This window comes from Neodiprion pinetum, chromosome 4 (assembly GCF_021155775.2).
Source record: "Neodiprion pinetum isolate iyNeoPine1 chromosome 4, iyNeoPine1.2, whole genome shotgun sequence".
NCBI lineage: Eukaryota > Metazoa > Arthropoda > Insecta > Hymenoptera > Diprionidae > Neodiprion > Neodiprion pinetum.
This window is the reverse complement of record NC_060235.2, coordinates 13,019,958-13,037,819: the sequence shown is the minus strand read 5'-3', so window position 1 is coordinate 13,037,819 and position 17,862 is coordinate 13,019,958. Positions and strand designations below refer to the sequence as shown.

The window sequence follows — 17,862 nt, the reverse complement described above, 5'->3', positions numbered from 1 at the left end:
CTGATTTTGATGTATGTTAAAAATGATTCCAACGATTATTTATTCAAAACGATAGTGTAGTTATTATTATTATCACTTAAAATTACCTGATTCGGTTGAATCAGGGCCGAACTCAATTTAATTATGGAAAATGGAATGGCATAAAAATGTCTATTCGCGAAATGATGAGATTTAGTAAAGCACAGAAAAGATGGAAACGTAGAAGATAGTGAGTCTCTTGCAGCTAACAGAATAACTGAATGCTCGAATTTGACGAATTAGCGCGAGACTTTAGGTCGGTCACAACTAAGATTTTCCAAACGCTACTCTTGCTCGAGAGGGCTAATCCGGGTTGATGTCCACGCACTTCGCGACTTGATAGACGAAAGACGCAGCTTCTTGGGCCCGAGGGTCCAAGGAGCTGCAGTTGTAATGAGTTACAACGGTAATTAGCCAATGAGGTGCGAGGGCGACCTCCTGGTGCCCAAATCCACATGGTCAGCGTTACTTCTCGCTCTTCGACGGTGTTCCGACGATTCTCAATCTCGTCGGTGACACATTGAAGATATGAACAAAAGATATTTACATGCAATGTTCACACATTCATTCATACATTCCAATAAGTAATCTATTTTAATTTGGTGGTTCTAAAGGTAGTGGTTTATCCTAGTTATTGATTGTAGTTTTAACATAAAAAGAGGGATATTTCCAGGCTAAGCGCTACTGATGCTAATTCAGCAGTCTCCTATCTCAGTTCTTGGTACCAGTTAAATAGAAGAAAGTTGAACCTTATACTAGGGATCATCGTTGGTCTCTACGTGACTTTTGCCAGGAGGGGTGGAACTCGCCGTTATTAGAATATGAGATTTTGATGAAATGATATCTGTGCATTGAAGAAATTAAAGAAATGAAATGAAATGGAATTTTGAAAAAGGTACGCCAAGGCGGTACGTCGGGGCGTAACAAATATAATCATTAAAAAAATCCTATATATTTTTTGATTATTTGCTCACATATTAATTAAAATAAAAATATTATTCATGAAGAAATGCCATTTAATTTACTTTATGAATTGTAATCTGGAACATTCATACAATGGATTAGAACTTATTATAAGGTTTGAAGAAAACATACGGATAGATGAATAATCAGTTATTCTATTCGAAATTTTACTTTTCAAAATCTGATTATTTTTTAATTTAGGAAATATGATTCATTTTAATTATTTTTTTTCATATCACTGAATCATTTAATTTATTTGCCTACATTTCTAATCAATAATATTATTGTATAATTTGTATGTATATATAATTGATGAAATGAATTGAATGATAAATAAATTCATTATTCATGTTTTATTTATATATATATTATAATTTTCAATTAACTTCTAGAAGGAGGGAAATTAAAGAAGAAGAAAATTTTTACAGGAATTAAATTTTTTGAAAATGAATATAATAATTAGAAAAATTCTTTGTATTTTTCAATTATTCGCTCACATATGAATTTTGATAAAAATGGCATTCATTAAAAAAATGCCATTCATTGTCCCTTATGGATTGTAATTTGGAACAATTATGCAATGGATTAAAACTTATTGAAATGTTTAAAGAAAACACAGAGATAGATATATAATTAGTTTATAAAGTTAATAAAGTTTGCACGTTTAGGATACTGAAAAATGTAATCTACTTTTTTGCAACTTATGTAAGTCGACTGGTGCAATTATTCCTTAAATTATCCCTGACAATCTGATTTACCGAGGTTCAGTCTGGGGCTTACATGTCGTAATGTGGGTTGGGAGGTGAAAAATAAAGTGAATTTTATTGTCAAGTACAACTTTCCAATGTACACGGATCTTTTTATAAGTATGATAAGAAATGTAAGAAAATCACTTGTTTTTGGGGAAAAAAAGTCAAAAGTGCAAAATCTTGAGACCTTCAACATGCTTCTTCACAAGGGCGATAAACTCATTTGACGAAAATCGAATGTCGCAATGGCGAAACTACACGAATTAAAGTTCCAGTTGCTGCCCCATCCACCGTAATCTCTATATTTGACTTCTTCTGACTTCTTCCTATACCTAAACCTAAAATTCTAGCTCTGGGGAAAACAAATTTCGTCAAATGAGGAGATCATTACTGTTGTAAACGAGTTGGACCCAGTGTGCGGAGCTCAAAGTAGCCTACATTGAGAAATAAAGACGATTTTTCTTGAAAGAAAGTGATTTTCTTGCTTGCGCTTCGCCATACTTGTAAAACGATTTATGTGCATATTCCTTACCGGTGCTGCAAAACCAGTAGAAAATTATCAGATCGTTGTTCTTTCATTATTGAGCATGTTAATTTACCTTTCTCGTTCATCCATCAAATTAGTATTTGAATATCCTGGCTGCGTAATTTGTTAAATTTCGGGTCCGCAGTTTTTTTTTTTATCAGCTTCTTTCTGTTCAGATTTTTTATTCAGTTTTAAAGATCATCCGTTATGCCAGCGATTGAGAAATAATTCTGTGGCTAATGCTCTGACCTGATCTTTTTATCATTCTGTACCCGCTGTCGCCGCAGCAATTGTTGTCGCCTCAAGTAACGACACCGAATTCTTCGGTGGCGGAATTTTCGTCGTTGATGAAGCCACCGCGACCCCATCCACAGCCTCCACCTCCCCCTCCGCCAGCCTCTACACAACCTGCAAGCTCGATGGGCAGCAAGCAGGTGCAGGTAAGGCCTACCAACCTTCCTAGGACAAGCCAGGTCAGGCAAGCGAAGACTAACACCTCAAATGTAAGCACCATTCGGTTGTTCCTGCAAGCACTTAACGAGAAAGGTCTGGTCTGTCTCTGTTGAGTGCAACGAGTATCCTTCTTCACTCATACGTCTAGTTGAGGAAAAAAATTTCCCCTCCATAATGATTAAAAATATTGTGGGTTTTGAGAAGAACAAATTTTTCTCGGCAGAAGCACTAGCTAAGTGTGTTAGCTAGACCTTCACCTTGTTGGGTGTCTGCAGAGACTTGAGCTAGCTTATTGCTGGCAAAAATCGCAACGTTGTTACAATTTGTCATCATAGAAATATGGGGGCTACCTTGTGATGGTATTAAACGCATCCATTTAATTGTCTTCATCTTTACAGTTAATGTTTTATTTTCTTTTTCTTTACTCGGCCAACAGGTAACAATAAATTCTAAGTTTCATGTCGTTTTCTCCCTCTGCCTACATTTTTGGTGTTTTCTTTGCTGCCTGTGAGATATATTTCTACATCTTGTTTGAACTATATTTCACAAAGTAACAATTATTCTATCTTAATTCTGTAATATTCTATGAAATCAACATTTTGTCGAAAAGTACCACAAATCACACTTCCGACTTTCACCACTTTCTCAAAAACTAATTTCTGAGCCTGTTAAAAAGATTCGGAGTAATTATTTTCAAACATCGTTTCTCTGTTTTAATGTAATATGATTTTTTCGTAATGCAACAAGGTAGTAACTGCTATTTATGAAACTGTGCTGACAAATGTATCAAACGTTACATTGGTAAGAGGTCACGAATCTCTAAGGACTGTTTGCGTTATTTTCAGACGGAGCTCACTTGCCAGAGGATACAGGAATTTGAAACACAAGCGTCTTCAGATCTGGAGTTACGTAATAATAAAATTGACGAATTGAACCGAGTAAGTACAGTATCAAAGTTTTGTCGAACTATGAAGTCAATTGCTGAACACTTTATTTAACCTACAATTTTTTCACGTGTCAATTTATTCGCATAAAAAACAAGTAACTTTTACAGTTTACAACTAAATAACCATTCCTGTCTAGGATAACTTGATTGAGGTATTAACGGATTTTACACGTTTTCCAGACAACAGAGGAACTTAGGCATCAAATGGCTAATCAGCAGAAAGTGATTGAGCAGCACAAATCGCATATAAATAAGTGTATAGACGTTGTAAAGAAGTTATTAAAAGAAAAATCAAACATAGAAAAAAAAGAAGCTAGACAAAAGTGCATGCAAAATAGACTGAGGCTAGGTCAGTTTGTGACTCAGAGGGTAGGAGCAACTTTTCAAGAAAATTGGACGGACGGATACGCTTTTCAAGAATTGGCGCGACGGCAAGAAGAAATAACGTTGGAAAGAGAAGAAATTGATAAGCAGAAGAAATTGCTTCTGAAAAAAGGCCATCTAATAGTGAGACGGGACGGAAACGGAGCCAACCTCAACCTTCTTTGCATAATGGTACCGAAGCTACGTTTCTAAAGCCGGACGCTGTGCCAGGATCGTATACGTGGCAGGAATACTACGAGGCTGATGAAATACTCAAGGTAAGATAATTTACTGATGCTTTAAATGTGCCCCATCTTTTTCTTACGCTCTTTAAAATAAGGAGAATATTTTTAATCGTAAATAATAGTAAAAGCGTAACTCTCCAAGAACCTTCGTAAAATGTTAGAACTTTGTATTCATTCTTGTCTACTAATTGCTTGTTTTCCGCTTTCTCTGTTCTCTTTTTAAGCTGAGGCAAAGTGCACTGAAGAAAGAAGACGCAGATCTGCAACTCGAGATGGAGAAGCTTGAACGAGAACGTAACTTGCATATTAGAGAACTGAAACGTATACACAACGAGGACCAATCGCGCTTCAACTCTCATCCTGTACTCAACGAGCGATACCTTTTACTCATGCTATTAGGCAAAGGCGGCTTTAGCGAAGTCCATAAGGCAATAATTTGGACAGATTATATGAAAACGTGAAATACTATGTGTGAATGCACGCGTGCGTGGTATTCTAAATTGGAATTTTTTTTCTTTTCCATTATATCAGAAGTGTTGTTATCACTCACCACTTATTACGAACAATATTTACAGGAATTCAAGCTCCAATTATTAGACTTGTACCTGATCTGCTTATATCATTTACAGGCATTTGATCTGAAGGAACAACGCTACGTAGCGTGCAAGGTACATCAACTTAATAAAGACTGGAAAGAAGACAAAAAAGCTAACTATATAAAGTGAGTACAATAATGGATGATCTGTTTTTCAAGATGAATGATATAATGTGACTCGGGAGTTTGTTCTAGAGAAAGGCTGTAATTAAACCAACCCACGCCACAAATATTTATTATTCTTTCAGGCACGCGCTGCGGGAATACAATATACACAAGGCACTAGATCATCCACGTGTTGTTAAATTGTACGACGTGTTTGAGATTGATGCCAACTCGTTCTGTACAGTGTTAGAGTACTGCGATGGTCATGATTTAGGCTTCTGCCTCAAACAGGTGAGTTGATCAGTCTTTGAGAAATACATCCGAATGTTTAAAAACACGTCTTGCATCTTCCATGTGCTGTATATTAAATTCATTTAAATCTATGTATTTATTAGCATAAAACTATACCGGAGAGGGAAGCGAAATCAATTGTCATGCAGGTTGTTTCTGCACTGAAGTACCTCAACGAAATAAAACCACCTGTCATTCACTACGACTTGAAACCAGGTAACAACTTGAAATTTTTTGACCACACAACAAATAAATAAGGAATGAAAATAAAAACCAAACGTTTAGTTCAAATTGCGAAATGCTGTACAATTTTTTGAATCTTATAAGGAAAAAGTTCCCACCTCCATACTGAATTGTAACATGTGTATATTTGATCAGTAATCATTGGATTATCTCATTCGGATATAGTATACCTATATAGAGTTGACGTGAGATTCGACAAATCAAGGTTATCTGTGAGGCGAACGTTTTTTAATATTAGAAAATATTGAAATCTTATGGTAGCAGTTTATGGTCTTGATTGGAAAGTTTTTTCCTGTTTAGATTTGCGATATTCTTTGGACTGATAAACATATATATTGCCATGTCCACTCATTGCTTTTTTTTTCTTTTTTTTTTTATATATCATTTTTACTCGCCATTCAGATACAGAAATCTAACTCTCTACTCGCAGGTAATCACCCAAGTTCATGTAATTTGAGCTTTACATCTAGAAACAAAAAACGTGGAAACTTTGACCTGACGGTTATTGATTCCACACATCGCAGTCCCATCTTTTCAAATGCGTTTCTTCAATTTATTAGTTGTGATAATAATTTTGTATTCTGTCTTTTTATTATAGAAAATATTTTATTGACCGAAGGAAACGTGTGTGGCGAGATTAAAATAAACACAGAGATAGATATATAATTGAATATTTAATTTCATATTCTTGATTCTTCAAAGCTAATTATTCTTTAATTTTAGAAAAATTAATTATAGAGGTAAATTATTTTTCATATCATTGAATTATTTAATTCAGTTGCCTCCATTTATATTCAATTATATTAATGTATCATTCGTGTAAATATATAATTAATTTAATAAAATAATCACAAATAAATTTATTATCTATATTACATTTATATATATTATATATTTGAATTTACCTCCTAAAGAAGGAAAATGTTGGAAAAAAAATTTTTACAGTCATTAAATTTCTCAAAAATGACCATAATTGTTAAAAAAATCCGTCGCATTTTTTGATTATTCGCTCACACAATAATTATGATAATAATATCATTCAATCAAACAATGCCATTTAATGTACTTCATGGATTATAATTTGGAACATTTACACAATGGATTGTAACTTATTGAAAAGTTTGAAGGAAACATACAGATGGATATATGATTAGTTATTTGATTTCATATTTCTAATTTTTGAACATGAGTTATAATAATGTAACACCTGTTTATATATATAATTAATTGAAATACAAAAATGATAAATAAATTTATGATTCATATTTTATTTATACATTTCAAAATTTTCGGTTTACTTTTGGAAAAAAAAAATGTTGAAAAAATTTTTACAATAATCAGAATTCTTAAAAATAAGTGTAATTATTAAAAAAATCCTATACATTTTCTCATTATTCGCTCACTTTGATGATAATGGAAATATTATTCCCTCAAAAAATGCCATTCGATGTACTTTATGGATTGTATTTCGGAACATTTATACAATGGATTGGAACTTGTTAGGAAGTTTTAAGGAAACACACAGATCGATAAGAAATTAATCATTTGATTTCATATTTTTCATACTCGAAAATTAATCGCCCACGAATTTAGAAAAACGGGATCGACTTCCGGGCGATACGCATTACCACGTGCGCATCTTTGACCGTAATCGTCACACGTCCTCACGGCCTGAAATCAACTGCCGGACGCCCTGCATTGCCTCCTGCTCCACTCTGACGCTGCTCGTGTCAAGTCCCCACTGCCACGGATCGACTCTGGGACGACGCGCATTGCCTTTTGCTCTACCTCGACCGTTCTTATGTCATGTCCTTCTTCCGCCGATCGACTCCGGGACGACGCGCATTGCCTTTTGCTCGACCTCGACCGTTCTTGTGTCATGTACCCTCTTCCACCGATCGACTCAGGGACGACGCGAATTGCCTTTCGCACGACTTTGACCGTGATAGTCCCATGTCCTCGCGGCCTGTGACCGACTGCCCGACGCAATGCGGGGCGTCCCCGCGCATTTTTATATAATTATTCAAAATAATTATTTTCTTATTTTATTAAATTATTTAACTTAATTACCTCCATTTATATTCAATTATATTGATGTATAATATATATATATAAAAAAATGTATTCATATTTGATTATATTAATGTACTAGGGGCTTCGCCCCTGCGCGCTTCGCGCTAACCCCATCTCGGCGCTACGCGCCTCGTTGTTCGGCGCTTCGCGCCTCACCATTTCCTTACGCATTGTCTAGTCGGTTGTTTCCGATCAACCCGACACTGCTATTGGCTCCCAATGTAGGTCTGCTCAGATTATTTTCGTAAACGAATCCACTCACATGTACAAAACTCCCGATGCCATGCAACCCCAATTGCATCCGGCGACTTATTTTGCTATAGTTATTATTTTCAGATTTTTTTACGTATATCTACGTATAGAGATATAGAGTCTACTGCGTCTGATTTATAAGTACAAATAATTGATATCAATCCTTTGTTTTTTCAAATAAATTTATTCAACATTTTTCATTCTAAATTTAGTTCGAAGTTGACTTCGAATTTCATTGATTGATGAAAAATTTCGATATTCGCTTTCGCTCGTCTGAGCTCAGAGTAGATTCAATTGTCTATTTGCGAGTTTCCCCAGAAACTATTTTAGCCCGAGTCAGTTCCGGTTCTCGTGAGGAAGAATCGAACATTTCTTTAGAGCTCCTCAGAACTATTCAGGAGGTTCATGAGGATTGGTTGATAAAACAAACCTTTTTTTCTTTATCAGCTCCGATCTTGGTTATTAATGCAGAAGCTACGGCTGATCAAGTTTTTAAAGATTTTTGTACTTTCTTGACATGCGTAGGTTAACCTATACTTACTTTATGAAGGAATAAAGCTAATTAAATGAAAGACAAAAAAAAAGTAAAATAGATTTTCTATATTGGAATAACACAAAGATTACATGAAATTGTGTTTCAAAAATTGCTTTCTTGCAATCATTATTTTGTACAGCTGGTCTCCATTTTGTAGGTTCGATGCGGGGTAACGCTTTATTAGTCGAAATCGGGTTTCAGTCAGTTTGATTTTCTGCGTTGTACCTAATGCTTAGTTGGAATCGGGTTTCGGTCAACTTGATCTTCTGCGTTGTACCTAACAATCGCCCCGAGCGTTGCCCTATAATCAAAAGAGAATGATTTTTAAGATAGGCTTGATTTTTTACGGAATTATAATTGAATTATTTTTCATTAATTAACAAACTTTTCAAAGAGCTTACATTCGTTGTCATCAAGGCGAAGCAAGATGCGGGCACAGTTCCTTGAACCGTTAAGATCCCATTGCGCGGACCGATGTTGAGCCGTGAATACGTACTTTCTTCGGTCCGCGCAATGGGATCTTAACGGTCCAAGGAGCTTCGCCTATCTTGCTTCGCCTTCATGGTAACGAATGTAAGCTCTGAAAAGTTTATTAATTATTGAGAAATAATTCAATTCTATTTCGAAAGACCCGTAAAAGAACAAGCCTATCTTAAAAATCATTCTCTTTTAATTATACGGCAACACTCGGGGCGATTGTTAGGTACAACGCAGAAGATCAAGTTGACCGAAACCCGATTCCAACTAAGCATTAGGTACAACGTAGAAAATCAAACTGACAAAATGGAGACCAGTAGCACAAAATGATAATTGTAGGAAAGCAAATTTTGAAACACAATCTCTTCTTCTTTTACGGGTCTTTCAAAATAGAATTGAATTATTTCTCAATAGTTAATAAACTTTTTAAAGAGTTTACATTCGTTGCCATCAAGGCGGAGCAAGATGAGCGCAGCTCCTTGGAACGTTGAGATCCCATTGTGCGGACCGATGTTGAGCCGTGAATGTGGAGCCCTGGTCACATATCTTCTTCGGGCTCTCGGTCGGTTACCGTTTTTCTTCAAACGGCGTAGGCTTGTTGGCTTGTCTTTTATGGATCTTTCAAAATAGAATTGAATTATTTTTCATTAATTAACACACTTCTCAAAGAGCTTACATTCGTTGCCATCAAGGTGGAGCAAGATGCGGGCGCAGCTCCTTGGACCGTTGAGATCCCATTGTGCGGACTGATGTTGAGCTGTGAATACGGAGTCCTGGTCACGTACCTCCTTCGGGCTCTCAGTCGATTATCATTTTTCTTTGAACGATGTCGAGTTGTTGCACACATTATTGACCAATATTTAGAAGGGCTCTTGAGGGAATTGAAGAGTTGTGCAATTGTGTAATTGATTAGTCGAGGAGTTGAGGAGTTGGGGAGTATAGGATAGGCCCCGGCCGGCGTGCGTGCCGGCCGGAGAACAACAACGAACTGATGTCTTCAATAATCGAAGTTGTTTGTTTTGTATTGGTCTTTTGTTTTTCCATGAGTTTTGTTTCTTCCTAGAAACTTCTTCTCTTGAATCGAGTTTTGTGTTGGATAGGCTTTACACATAGATATACTGTGTCTGGTTTATAATGTACAAATAATTGATATCAATCCTTTTTTCTTTTCAAATAAATTTATTTTACATTTTTTACTTGAAATTTAGTTCGAAGTTGACCTCTTTCGTTTTTGGGACTTCGGGATGTTTTTGCTGTGGAATAATGAATTTTTTATCATTTTCTTTACATTTCCTTGTATAATTTTCATTTACCATACATAGACGGACCACTCTTCGTCGTTCGTCTCAAGCAACAGCTCCTCCTCTGCTGCTTCTGCTGCTGCGCACAGCAGATCATCTAATCCGTCATCTTGTTTTGGTGAAATAGGCGTTAAATTATTTGCTTAGGGATTCATACGTGTTTGACTGTATTTTCAAATGTCGATATTTTTTTCTTTCTTTGACAAATGATTGTATGTAAGTAATTATTTTTCCATTTTTAATGGCCAGCTGTAGAATTCACTGGTAATGATTCTCAAAAAGCGTCCGGCTCTTTGGTCTGCCGAGTTGAATTTGGATTTACATACTATTATATTATATCGATATGCTTCACCTGGTATTTTCTCGCTCGACCGCTGCAAAACATCGTCGCTGTCCTGTTTCGAGAAATTTTCATTAATTTTATCATACTGCTTACTTTGCTATTTATTCATTCATATTTCCAATGATATACTTACTTTGTTCGGCATGTTTGATTTAATTTATCTGTTTACAAAACAAAATATCACTAAACTGGGTAGCGCTCACCTATTCTTATTTTTTTGCTTCTTTTTATTAGCTACGGTGTTTCATTTGAACTGTCAAATGTCGGAATATAATTATTTGTAATTAATTTTGTTGTTGCATGTATAGGTATAATAGATATGTACTTATATATTTCTTTTATTTATCTTGAAATTTAATATGGTATGAATATCGTAGAAATATTTGCAATTTTACATCAACAAATTTGTACTTTTATCATTTTTTTATTTCTGATAATTTACATTTTTTTCTCACCTTCAACTCAGTCAATACATCCTTATATCTTTTTTATAATCTTACTATTTGCTTCCTAATTTCATAGGCTAACTTTTATTTTTTCACAAGTTTCTATTTCATTGTATGCGTTGCGGCTTTTTCACCAAATGACCGACACGTGTGAATTTACATCTGAATAATCACAAAATAAGAAAATCCTTAGTGGAAATGATTTATGTATTTGAACATCCAATTACAAATCGCGATTGTTTAAATTTCCATACGTTGTGCTTTATTTCCTCTTTATCGTTTTATGCTGCTACCTATTTTTGCATCTTCTTGCTCCTCTTGGCTTTTCTTTCTCTTTTCTCTGTTGTCCATTTTTTCAGTGATTTTTATATTCTTGCTGGTTTTCCTTTCGTTGCTGAATCTGTATTCCTTTCATTTGTATTCTCTCCTCCTTTTTCTTTCACTTTCGCTTCTTTTCTCCTCTATACAGTACTTTTTTTTCCTTCTTCGTATGAGGTCCCGGTGGAGTTAGTAGAGGGGGTCAACCCCTCGGCCTCTCGAACTCCTATCACCTCCTGTGCATTTTTCTTTTAAGTTCATCCATGTTTATTTGTTCGTTTGTGACCTTGATGAATATACATTATGCAGTATTTATTCAATAATTTCCTTGTACACAATGTTATTTATTGCATTTTCATTTTTTTTCAGTTGAATTTTTATACCTTTCTTCGACCTGCATCGTGACAATGCAACGTAGAGTTGACCATGTCCAAACATTGGTCGGTCAATGAATATTCCCACGTGGTCAAAACTTTGTCCTTGTGATTTATTTATAGTTATTGCAAATGCCAACCTGACTGGAAACTGTCGCCTATGGAGGATAAATGGCATATCTGTGTCTCCCCGCGTATTTAATTTCATTCTTGGTATTTCTACTATTTGCCCTTTTCGCTCTCCGATTAGAAGTTCACCAATCAAAATTCTAGAGTGAATTTCTCTTACAACTAACCGTGTTCCATTGCATAAACCATCTGATATTGATAAATTTCGCAATGACATTACAATTGCTCCGACTTTCAGCTGTAGATTGTGTGGTGGTAAACTTGATGGCGTTAATCCATTTAAATACTCCATCGGATATCGCAGAATAGCTTCTTCGTCAAGTGCTGCATCTGCAGTATCAATTCCTTGTAATGTTGCGTAATCTATGTTTTTTGATTCGAATATACTGCCATCCATTCTTCGTAGTATCTCTGTATTTAACTGATTAAATTTGACATTCAATGGAGCTAAGATGGCTCTGTTTGTTAATTCATCAAGTGGCAAATTTCTTGGATATAAATCGTCTATTAAATTGTTGCTTTGTATTTCTTTCTCTGGTACAAACAACTCCACTTCTCCATTACCTATATTAAGTAACCACTCTGAAAACTTTGCGGCATCCTCCTTTGCTCGCATATTTTTTTTCAAGCTTAATTTTTCAAATATACTCCAAAGTGTAGAGTATTTAATTGTTTCCTCTATTATTTGTTGTTTACCTCCTCGTTTCACAATGGGTAAAACTTGTCTGAAGTCTCCACCTAGTGTTATAGTCTTCCCACCAAACGGTGATGCGTCTTCCATTATATCTTTTAACGTTCTGTCGATCAATTCTAAAGCAATTTTCGGTATCATCGAACATTCGTCCCATATAAATACATCTATACTTTGTATTTTTTTCTTCATCGTTGCATTTGTGAAAATTGTTCCTTCCTTTTGCAGTGTCAATGGTAATCCAAATGTTTTGTGCGCGGTTGTGCCATATGGTAGTAAGATGGCTGCTATACCTGTCCAAGCAGCACATGCAACATTTTTTTTTTCAGATTTCAACATGTAGTACAATGCGTTGTATAAAAATGTTTTTCCTGTTCCTCCTGATCCATCGATGTAAAAGCATTTTTCTCGCTTTCTATCAGTACTTTTGTCATCCATAATATTATCAACAATTTGCGTATAAATTATTTTCTGATCGTTGTTTAATTGCTTCACCAGTTCATTGCCTTTCTTTGCAAAGGTTTCTATATTTTCCACTGTTATTTCGTCCGCTTCATTTTCGAAAATTATCTCCGGTATTGGTAAGTAAAAATCTGCACATGATCTTGCCTCAGCTCTGAGAAGATGCTCAATTGCACATAGTGCTCTATTTTCATGCTGATCCACGAAGTCTTTAGATAGTGCTTTCTTGTAAGTATTCCATAAATCTATCACGTTCGATGGCATTTCACCGATTAAATACCACACAAAAAAATGACGTAACCGTTTCGGCATAAGTATTGAAACAGCTTCGTCGAATATTTTGAAAGCTTCGTCATTTGTCGCAGTTAAACCCATATCCACTGCAGCCTCACTAAATGTATTCCATTCTTTCCCGTTTACAGTGCGTAAATCTATAAAACTCCTTGCATTTGTCGCATGTCCAAGGATTAGTTTGAGGTGAAATCTTTCGGAATCCCTTGGTGAAACATTTGTCATTCTACTAACTACTTGACATGCATATTTTCTTTTTTTCCACGTTTTTGTTGCTTCTTGAAACGAATAGTAATCTGGCGTGTTCGCGTAAGTTATATTTCTTGCCATTTCATCTATGCTGTTCAATTCAAACCATGCAATAAGATGGGTTCTCCACTTTTTTTCATTTGTAGCGGCTTCGACTTCTCTACCTTCCTCAAACGTTGCGTATTGCTGCCCCGGTAGGTGTACAGGTAAGCGTGTGACGGCATGACTTCGTCCATGCATTGGCAGTTCTAGTATACGCCAAGCTGCTTCCATCGGTCCTACGTAACGCGAATCTACATAATCCTGTATTTCGTTGATTATTGGCTGACCATCACTCTCGCTGTTTGAATCAGTTATCTGTACTCTTGCACGATCATGTCCCTTGTGGATGTACTTGAAGACATACTTAATAGCCATTATTGACGCACAATATTCTACGTTCATGTGGCAGTCGTACTTTGCAAGTAGGTATGGATTGTGAGGCACAACCATGCTGTTGTCTACTTGGATATTTCTTCCTTCCACGCGGTTGCGGTAATAATTTATGTCTGTATTTTTTCGTCTGCGATACTTTGGAAAACCGCCACCGCTTATATCAGTATTTTCCACTAAGTCTTTCGGAAATTTCTTTGAGCATGACTTCGTTACCGAATTCCAGCATGGTATTTTGGATGTGTGAGGACCGTGTAGCATGTGTGATGTGACAGATTGATATAGTTGTTGATGTATTCGTTTGTATGGTATTTCTGCAGATATAAAACTGTCAATTGCTTCTGGAGTCAAAAGTTTGTCATTGTTATTTAAGATAAATAGTATGTGAGCATGCGGTAAGCCTCTTACCTGAAATTCAACTGTGTATACGTATCCTTCAATCTTTCCAAATACTGAACCGCTTTCGATTTCCTTTAGTGCCTGTTGTAGCCGCAGGTTGAATATTCGACAAGCTATTGTTGGAATGTCGTTTACAGTGGTACCTGTAGGAAAATCTTTTAATACCGTACATATTTCCGGCCACTTAGGATTACATGTCATTGTAATGAATAAATCCGGTCGTCCAACTTTCCTTGTTATTGCCATTGCATCTTGGTACTGCTGTTGCATATGTCGCATGCTGCCGGAAAATGATGATGGTAAAATCATTTGGTTCCCAAGTCTTGTTCGGTCCGACGTATTCGCTTCACTATTTGATATGTGATCAGTGATTCCTTTGTAACATTCTACACGCAATTGCTTCTGATTATTTCTTAAAAACAATAAACGCTGCGATTCAATTTTGAGATATGCGTGAATCACATAGTGTTGTGTCAATCGTCCGCTCCGCAAAAACTGATTCTGTGCTTCGCCTCGACGTAAGGCCAATCGATGTCCATAGTATTGAACAGGAGAGATTTTCTTGTTTGTTCCTACGTGTTTCATATTATAGCTCCATCCTAAATCACCGCTCGGAAATAGTAATGGAAAAGTCATTGGATCAACGTGATGCGAATATCTCGGCACATATCCAACTGCACGGTCTTGTTTTGGAAATACTTGTACTTCTATATTTTCAGATACTGCCCCGTCATCTGAAACGATCAGAGCTGCTGGCTCACCACAAGTTGGCGCATTGTACCGCCGTCTATCGTCTTCCTTGAGTGCTATAAAGCTTAATCTCACCAGGCTTTCTCCCTTAACAAATCGCTCGTACGTTGTTTTAAAATTTGCTGCATAAGGATTGATATCTATTATCAGTCTACCAATAATTTCTAACAGATTTGCTCTTCTTGCATCATTTTCTCTCAGCGCTAGCTGAGTTTGTACGTCGTAGATGTAAATTTGTCCATATCTTGGTCGGTTATTGTTTGCGGTCTCTAAACTTGTAGATATTTTGTAACTCACATCCCCGATTATTTTCATCACATATGGTCCTGAATTCCCCAGATCTGCCACGGTACAATTAAATGATGCAAACGCAAACGCGTCATTATATGATCGTATATGTTGTCTGAAGTGTCTTGATACTTCGTCATTCCCTTCTCGCAGACGTTGAAGTACATCAGGATATTCCGTTAATGGTGGTAATGTTATTTTTCCTCCATGACAGCAATTATTTGCCACCCTTCCTGTTTCATATTTGAACCTTTCTGCATTGCAATGTTTACATTTTACGTTCATTTCACCCATGTGTAGTTGTTCTACAGTTTTAAAAGTGCCTTTTTCAATATCCCCGTTGTAACGATGCTCAGCAATGATTGATTCACTGTTCATTGCTTCTACTCGTTCTCTGTTTCTGTCTAATTCCAACCTGTCTCTGCTATCTTCTATTGTTTGGCTGAATACACACAGTTCCTTCTCCATCGATTTCAACATATCACTGTCACTTGATATTTCATCACAAACATGAATTTCCGACACGTTATTCTTGCTTATAAGTCGTCGACACACGTTTTCGTCTGTCGTTTCATCTCGTTGTCTCTTGCTATCCACTTCAATTCCTTCTATGCTTGCTTTTCTTTTTTTCATCAATCTAAGCTTCCATTCGTTGGTTGAAAATTGGTGTTCCTTCTCTATTGATATCGATCTATCTCCTTGACTTGCTGAATTATTTTTGCTACCGCTCTGCCCGTTATTCTCCAAAATCACCTTCTTTATATTATTTTTTTCTCTATATTTGCGTTGCTGTTCACTCCGCAAAACACGTCTTTCTTTTGTGGTTAATATAGATCCTGGTCGTCCTCTTGCCTGGTTATAGGAATATTTGTTTATTATTATTCTCTGGCTTATTTGGTTCTTCTCACTTACAATTTTATTTTCCTCTTTCTTTTGTGATACTTCCGACCATCCACCATCTTCATCGCCTTGTCTGCTGCTTGAAACTCCTCCTTTCTCCATTGTCATCGTAAATCCTGGCTGTCCTTTTGACTGTTTGGTGATATATTTAGATTTACTTATTATTTGATTGTTACTTTTCATACTTATTACTCACTATCTGAATTTTATTTTGGATCTGCGAGACATCAAAGTGTCCACTGTCTCCGTCGCCGGTGAAGAGTAGCGAGAATTGTATTTCATTTTGTGATCCGATCCGGTGCGGATGAATTTGTTCTTCGCGATACACGATTAAACATATTTTAAAAATGTCCGCAGCTGCAGCTACTTCTGCTTCTCCCCCGTATATCCCATTTTTATTCATACGTGATTTGTAATCACCAGGTGACCTAATCACAGCACCGTTTGACTCATTACCTGTAATAAAACCCGAAAATGTAGACCAATTATCCACTACATTTGAAACGATACTCAGTCTCACCTCTGCATGTCGATCTTGAGTGCCGTATACACAATACGCCAACGCGTGAAAAAGACAATTCCCGTCGGGAATCATCTTGATAATTTTCACTTGCATGGTCATTTTTTGCGCGTCAGAAACAGATACCTATGAAGGTATTTGTCATAAACAGCCGATGACAGCTGTCAAAGGGTTTCCTAGATGCTTTTTGTTTTGTTTTCGGGATCTCACCCCACCGCCAACTTCATGCGTATACTATTGTTATTATAATCTTTTTCTACGTTCATTTGTTTGAAACTTTTTTATTAGATAGAGAGATTTGTTTATATATATATATATATATATATATATATATATATATATATATATATTATACATTAATATAATTGAATATAAATGGAAGTAATTAAGTTAAATAATTTTATGAAATAAGAAAATAATTATTTTAAATCATTACATAAAAATGCGCGGGGACGCCCCGCATTGCGTCCGGCAGTCGATCACAGGCCGCAAGGACATGGGTCTATCACGGTCAAAGTCGTGCAAAAGGCAATTCGCGTCGTCCCTGAGTCGATCAGTGGAAGAGGGTACATGACACAAGAACGGTCGAGGTCGAGCAAAAGGCAATGCGCGTCGTCCCAGAGTCGATCCGTGGCAGTGGGGACTTGACACGAGCAGCGTCAGAGTGGAGCAGGAGGCAATGCAGGGCGTCCGGCAGTCGATTTCAGGCCGCGAGGACGTGTGACAAGCACGGTCGAAGATGCGTACGAGGTAATGCGTGTCGCCCGGAAGTCGATCCCGTTTTTCTAAATTCATGGGTGATTAATTTTCGAGTATGAAAAATATGAAATCAAATGATTAATTTTTTATCGATCTGTGTGTTTCCTTAAAACTTCCTAATAAGTTCCAATCCATTGTGTATATGTTCCGAAGTACAATCCATAAAGTACATCGAATGGCATTTTTTGAGGAAATAATATTTCCATTATCATTAATGTGAGCGAATAATGAAAAAATGTATAGGATTTTCTTAACAATTACAGTTATTTTTAAGAATTCTGATTATTGTAAAAATTTTTTCAACATTTTTTTTTTCAGAAGTAAACCGAAAATTTTGAAATGTATAAATAAAATATGAATCATATATTTATTTATC

General features: G+C 36.2%; 1 protein-coding gene and 1 pseudogene across 1 annotated transcript; one reads left to right on the top strand and one right to left on the bottom strand.

Annotated features, from left to right (window-relative positions):
* The first annotated feature begins 2,519 nt into the window (after window positions 1–2,519).
* LOC124217251 (serine/threonine-protein kinase tousled-like 2) lies at window positions 2,520–5,522 on the top strand (annotated as a pseudogene).
* A 6,032-nt stretch (window positions 5,523–11,554) lies between these two features.
* Window positions 11,555–15,940, bottom strand: LOC124217250 (uncharacterized). Its single transcript, XM_046622652.2, has one exon. The coding sequence runs from the start codon at window positions 15,938–15,940 to the stop codon at window positions 11,555–11,557; it is 4,386 nt and encodes a 1,461-aa protein (XP_046478608.2).
* Window positions 15,941–17,862: the final 1,922 nt, after the last annotated feature.